The sequence below is a fragment of the Cucumis melo genome, chromosome 9, assembly GCF_025177605.1.
Source record: "Cucumis melo cultivar AY chromosome 9, USDA_Cmelo_AY_1.0, whole genome shotgun sequence".
Classification (NCBI taxonomy): domain Eukaryota; kingdom Viridiplantae; phylum Streptophyta; class Magnoliopsida; order Cucurbitales; family Cucurbitaceae; genus Cucumis; species Cucumis melo.
In genome coordinates, this window is record NC_066865.1 from 25,029,380 (window position 1) to 25,036,277 (window position 6,898).

At 34.6% G+C, this 6,898-nt stretch overlaps 1 protein-coding gene across 2 annotated transcripts; it reads right to left on the reverse strand.

Annotated features, from left to right (window-relative positions):
• Nucleotides 1-233: 233 nt before the first annotated feature.
• Nucleotides 234-4,901, reverse strand: LOC103482972 (uncharacterized). Of its 2 annotated transcripts, none has more exons than XM_008439393.3 (10): nt 4,739-4,901; nt 4,192-4,395; nt 3,822-4,089; nt 3,136-3,286; nt 2,849-3,071; nt 2,674-2,765; nt 2,452-2,587; nt 1,788-2,119; nt 1,429-1,681; nt 234-824 (listed from the first exon to the last, which is right to left on the reverse strand). In XM_008439393.3, the coding sequence occupies exons 1-9, from the start codon at nt 4,783-4,785 to the stop codon at nt 1,431-1,433; spliced, it is 1,704 nt and encodes a 567-aa protein (XP_008437615.1). In that variant the 5' UTR covers nt 4,786-4,901; the 3' UTR covers nt 234-824; nt 1,429-1,430. The 2 variants fall into 2 exon arrangements, with proteins under 2 accessions (XP_008437615.1, XP_016898886.1); XM_017043397.2 differs by having other exon boundaries at nt 234-842.
• Nucleotides 4,902-6,898: the final 1,997 nt, after the last annotated feature.

A 6,898-nucleotide genomic window follows, 5' to 3' on the forward strand; every position in this document is an offset into this window, starting at 1 on the left:
AACAAAGGTATATTCTTCGTTACTCTTTGAAGTTTTCATATTTTTCTTTTTTTAATTTCAGCAAGTAATAAATTCACGAATATATCGCTTTTGGTCAAAATATAAAGTTTTTATCTGATCCCTAAAATTTCCAAATATTGAGAATTTGATCCCCAACTTTTGAAAATTTCCAGAAAGTAGTTGTAAGTTGTTGACTATGGACGAATCAGACTCTTTTTGTGGCACAATTCACCTATTTAAAGTTCAAGAACTCGGTTGATTGTTAACTCTTGTTATCGCCGCGAAGCTCTGCTGGTTGAAGGCTTCCTTAAACTGTGACCAAGTCACAATGCCTTCGCTAGTGACAATCAACCTCTCGACAGACTCCTACCATATATAGGCATTGTCCAATTCCATCAACACGATGACGACACTGCAATTTCTTACACTCTTAAGACATTTCATATAACCAAATATTTGTTGATAATTCTATCAACGACAACTAGTGACTCATCAAAAGTTCAAGTTGTACTTCCTAAAATCCCACAACTGTCGCTTCCTCTCACATGTTTTGTTGACTTCTATTCAACTAGACCATTTAGTTGGTTATTGTAGTCCGGAACAATGATTGTATTCTCTCCATCATGACGGCAGTAAAAGTTTAGGTGCCAAATTCAATCAGGTTACCGAGTAGAGTCAATGGTGGTTGGACCACTGGTGGGAACCCTTGCCTGGCCATTTGCTCGGCTCTTGAGTTGTTGTTCCAATGACCCTAGTACTGGCTAGCCTCTAGCGGGCCTACCTCATCTAGTTTGAGTTGAACTGATTTTGCGTGGCGCCATAGCCTACCAACCAACAAATAACTATTTTTCATCAAGTCAATGAACAAGCAATAATAAAGCTACTGGTCCATCAAGGTAAACAAATACTGTTATGCACAATGTTCTACCAAAACATTTTACGGATAAGACATACCTAGCCACGACAAAGTATTAGTTGAGGTTTTATATTGGAAATGCCGTGTATGATGTAATGAATTGACTCCCGCTATAGGTTTTAAAACGTTGGTTCGTTACATTTCCTTTTTGGTAATTGTAGGGAAGGAGAGGAATGATGAGAAAGAGAAGAAAGGGAAAAATAAAAAGAGAGAGAGAGAGAGATGGGGCAGCAGCCACAATGGCCGCAGGGGGAGGGGGAGGCAAAATAAGAGAAAAATATTACTTTAAAAAATTAAAGAAAAATATAGTTTTTAAAAAATATAACATTGTCATTCAATTGTTATTTTAAGCAAGGTATCAAATATATTTCTCACATAGAATCATCATTTACCTCTTTAAAGTTCAGGAACATTATATAAATCTGTCTAAACAATTAATCCAGAAGCTGTATCATTAACTCAGGAAAAGGAAAATATAGATCACAAGATTAAGAAAGATGAATGATAAATACCTTTAGTATTGCATCTGGTTCTTGAATTTCATACGCAGCATGGATAGTCGTTTTTGAAGTAGAAATTTCTCATCTTTCATTCCCAGTTTTTCCATGCAGAAGGCTATTTTCTTGAGGGTGTCGATGACCTCTTCACCATCGTCCCCGAACTCTCTCTCCTGGATTCTAAGAATTCTCTTCAGCAGCTTCAGTAGCTCACTTTCATCCTTCCCTAGCCTGCTCTGAATTGAAACCAAACAATCTAGAGCCTCACCTGCGTGCAGTTCAGCAGAAAGAGGAGCTCATGTGAAGATGACAAAACAAGTGATATAAACGTCATTATCTATTAAGTACAAATATATGCAATTCACAATTCTCACCAACAGGAAGTGAATCTTTTCCAAAAGCATTTTCCCTTATTCGCAAGACTTCAAGAGCAAGTTGCTCGGCCTCATCATCCTGTTTTAGATTGTAAAGAGTGACAGCAAGATCCAACATTGGGACTGTAATTGATTGATCATCAGATCCGACTGCCTTTATCATAATGTCCAATCCAATTCGCAACAAACGCTCAGCCTCCACATAATTCTTTGACCGTGAATAAGAAGCGGCAAGGTTTACAAGGTGCTTCACTGAGCTGGGATGCTCTTTTCCTTTCAACCTTTCATTGATCAACAAACACTCTTCTAGAAGTTCTCTGCCTTCATTCCCTCTGCATTAAACCAAATTCTAGGAGCTCATAAATACTGGTGGTAAAAGAAAAGAGCTAGGAATGCTCTTGGGAGGTTAAGAACATTATTGGAATAATAAGAGAGTGTTAATTATTAACCCAGGAATTAATATAGAAGGAGTGGGTTGAGAGGAAGGCAGGCAATTGGTTTAAGGAGGGTCAAGTACCTTCATTACTTGGGAATTTTTATAGTTTTTCTATTTTATATCTTTCAATACATTCCAGTAACTTGGGCTCTATCAATAGTGAGAAGCTTCAAACACCAACAGTTTTTTTAATAGAAAAAACCAACATAAGTATGTGTATGACAATACCTTCCTAGAACATGCAATAGTTCTGCCAAATCAATCCTCATCTTCTCAGTAGTGCTGTCATCTACAGCCATATCATTTGAATCCTTAATAATCTCCAAAGCTCTTCTATATAAGGTAACAGCTTCGTCTGCTTCCCCTATGAACAAGTGGAAAAATATTTTGCAAATGAAAATTTTAGCTAGTGTATAAAAATAAAAAGATGACACAAGCGACCAAAGTTACCTCTTGCATATTTTGCATTAGCCAGAGAATACATAGCCATTCCGACTTTTCCATTTTTCTCTCCATATAACTTTTTATATATGTTCACAATCCTAAATAGGGCCATGAAAGTAAGTGAATAGTCCAGAGCAAGAGAGAGAGCGAGAGAGAGAGAGAGAGAGAGAGAGAGAGAGACCTTGCAAAACATGTTTCTGCATCCTTGCCTTTTCCTTCTTTGAGCATAAGATTGCCCAGACTAAACAAAGGTATAACCAAATCCTCGTTCTCAAAGCCTCTTCTTGATTCCAGAAGTGAAATTGCACGATTGTAGCACTCTACTGCCTTTCCAGCTCTTCCAATGGTACCAAGAACTTTAGCCATCCCTAAAATTGGAGTGATAAGAAAGCTACTGTCTTCTCCTGCAAGGGTTTCATTGTAAGACGGTTTCGAGAGGAATAGAAAAACAAATTATAGCTCCCCTACCAAATTTTTTCTCCATGATATCAATAGCCCTCTTGTACGCAGATACTGATTTCTCAAACTTTTTTAAGGTTGAGTACATGCTCCCCATATGCAGAAGCACTGAATCCAGAAAGGGTTCACCGTCCGTCAGACTGTCAACAACTTTGTTCAACTGCATGAAGGAAAATCCATTAGAAGAAGGAAATGATCCTCACTTAAACCGAAGTGAGTTTAGAAGATAAACCAACTGAAAATTTGGCTGTATAAGCATGGGATACTTTTGGAGCATAAGACTAACGCTCAGACATGCTCGTATACTTTTTAAGCTATAAAAAATGTGACTAGATTACTTCATTATTACTCCAAAATCGCTTAAAAAATGTGACTAGATTGTTAGATGACCATCTCCACTTGTCTGTAAGCAAGAATAAGGCCCTGACATGCTCGTATAATGTCCATGGTCCTGACTCCTGACCTAGTCTACATACCGGCTATCATAGAGTCAACCCAGCATGGGAACTCCAAATAACTAATGCCAGTTTCTAGGTAATTGAACTAATATTTTACCACATGAAGGCTAGATAATAACCTAAACAGAAAAATAAAATCCTCGAGTCATGGAAGTACAACCGTTGTTGCACGAAACTGAGGAGCACTAAAGTTTCCAAATCAATTATTGTACGGACGATAAGGGAAAAAGAAGTTACTATATCCAATACAGAAGCAACAAACTTCAAGTCTCCAACGGTTAAATACCCCAAAGCCACGATGTCAAGAAGAGCAGCTTGTTCAATGCCAACGGCGCCTGATTCCATTTGTTCTTTTACAACTTCATAATTAGCTTGAAGTAGCTCTACAGCATCATTCTTCCTCCCGCTCATGGTCATCATTCTGACTTCATTGAGTAATTCTTCCAACTGAACTTCTAATTCAGCCACTGTGTCCGAATCAGTACGGTAGTGCATGTGATCAGACCTAGTAAAGAGTAAACAACCGTGGTTCAATTTTTAATCTGGATATCATAGACGGACAATTCTTGACACTGACAGCAAGAGATTTACAAAATTTGGTCCCAACCTTTGATATCCAATTGGAGCAGTGAACGCAGAAAAAACGTGCTTCCTTTGAGCCCCAAAAGCAGCTCTACTAGAAGCTGAAGGTGTTGATGCAGAGAGACAAGAAAAAGCTCCAAAAGGTCCCGCATAAAGCTTGATATTACATAGTGGTTTCTGAAGGCAAACTGAGGAGCATGTGATTGATGGCCTTTTGCAAATGCAATGACTGCACGGAAAAACAGATTTCACTCATCCTAAGATGTTCGAGAAAGATATATTAGAATAATTGGTCTCCTAAAACTGACAGTAGCTACCCTGTAAACCAAACTCCTAAGGATTGCTATTTTACACAACTAACAGCATCCCAATTTCGACAAATTAACTAATAAAAGCAACATACATAACTGATAAACTGCACTAATTCAATTCAGAAGTCAGAGTTCCCATAATCAAAAAATGAACTAGTAAACAAAGACAACCAGGAAATATGAATTCTGAAATATAACAGAAAAACACAGGTAAGAAAAGAAGTAAAAGAAGAGATGAAAGTTGCAAAATGAAGAAAAAACCTGTAACAGGTGTAAGATGGAGAAGAGAGAAGAAGGGAAGTGGCCATTGTAGGAGAGTTGAGCAGCTGCAGTTACAAGAGCTCTTCTCAGCTCGTGGTGAACGATATAGCTCGATGAAGCGGAGGAGGATGTAACTATCGGTGAAGCGCGGTTTGACCTGGCGAGTTACCCATAACCATTATTTGGGCTTTTTCGTCCATGAGGCCCAAGCCCATACCTCGCAAGTTCTACCCCATTAGGGAAACTCCAAGAACACTAATTTAAGGACACAAAAATAGAATTATATCAACTAATTTAAGCATTGTTTACTAATATCTCATTACAATGGATGGTTATGTATTTCACTTACCTATCAACTTTCACTGAAATAGAGTATTCTCCCGATGTTCAAGTCTAAATTTTTGCATAAAATTTTAACCAATTTTACTTCGATTCCTGTAGTTTTGAAATGTTTATTGAAATGTTTATGAAATGTCAAGAATAACCTTATGAAGTTCCTTTTACATGTATAAACAAAAAAGTAAAGTTTAAATATATTTTATTTGTGATTTAGCATGTTTTTCATATTTTAGTCAAAGAGTAGCCGTACAATGTTATTTATTTTGTTATGATTTATTAGTTACATTATGTATGTTTGAAAAATACACAATTTGTCAAAAAAATATATATATATAATAAAGTAAGATTTCTGGAAAATTCTTTGAACTTATCCATAAAGCTTTTGCCTTTATTTCTATGGAAGATTTCGTTAACTTATTATGTCATCCATCCAAAATTCTATAATATGATTCAAGTAGACTAAAAATTTGAAGTACGAGGCAACTTATTGAGTTAAGGATGACAAAAGTTTTTTTATTTAATGTTATAATGTAATATAGTCTGTTGTTATATAGATTAAGTCTATATGGTTTTGTTTATGAGACTCTACTCAATGACTTTGGTCACATGCATCAATGAAAATTTGTTTTTTATCCCTTGACTTGTAATCAACGTAAAATTACATCTATATATAGTTTTTGGTAAAGTTAGTATTTAAAGATAATGGACCCATAGAGAATGTAAACATAGTGAGGTGAATAGTATGGTATGTTAATTAATGGTGATAAATTATGATATCAGCTATATATAGTTTTAGCTTCCCTTAAATAAAATATATATATATATATATATATATATATATATATATATATATATAATGTTAGGTGTGTGATGATATAGAAGCATAAGAGGAAGTGGTATTAATCTTTTGTATGATGTGACAACCACAAACACATTTCAACACAAAAACAATGGTTACAATTTAGTTTCCAATATCTATTATTCTTCTTTCATATCCCACCCATCAAGTTAACATCAGAGGCTAACTAAGTAGAGACTAGAGAGTAAATTAAAATATATATATATATATAGAGAGAGAGAGAGAGAGATTTTTAAAAATTGTGTTAAGTTCTGTATATATATTTTATTTTTTAATTGAAAATGAAAATATTTTTAAAATTTTTAAATTTGGTTTTGAAAAATACGTCCAACAAATATAATACTTAGAGGTGGACTGAAGGTAGAAAATGTGTGTGAAAACTTTTGTAATAAACCATCCATGGACTCAATAGCAGAAACCGCTTTGGGTGATTGCACCAAATTTGTAGCAATGTCACTAAAAAGAATGAACAGTATTAAATTATGCTTTGTTGGCTATGTATAACTTTTCTTTCAAATATTATTAAACACATCCTATGCTCTCCAATAATTATTTATCTTTTCAAGAATACCCACTTTGGTATAAACCAAACCAAAGTTAATTATGTAATTTGATATAATGATGATTTGTATTCCAAATCTTATAGCTTCAACTTTTATTCCAATGTTTAGATATGAAAAGAAATTGCTCTTAAATTATGAAACCACTTTCATATAGTTTAATTTTCAGACAGGATACAAAAAGATAATAATTTATAAATAATAATAATAATAAAGTTTGTAATTATTAGCATTAAGAAAAATAGAGATTTATATTAAGTTAAATATAAGTCAATCACTATCTTATAAACATCATGATTGATTTAGGTTTGTGTGTTTTTGTGTAAATTAGTGATTAAAAGAATATAGAAACTTTATGTCTACAGAGTTTAATGTGTTGAGTTGTCTCCTTCTCTTGCCTTG

Coding starts and splice junctions, on each gene's coding strand:
- LOC103482972 (XM_008439393.3), bottom strand. CDS start 4,785: ATGGCCACTTCCCTTCTTCTCTCTTCTCCATCTTACACCTGTTACAG. Junction 2,766..2,848: donor GCAGAAACATGTTTTGCAAG/GTCTCTCTCTCT, acceptor GGCCCTATTTAG/GATTGTGAACATATATAAAA. Junction 2,120..2,451: donor CTATTGCATGTTCTAGGAAG/GTATTGTCATAC, acceptor GGTTTAATGCAG/AGGGAATGAAGGCAGAGAAC.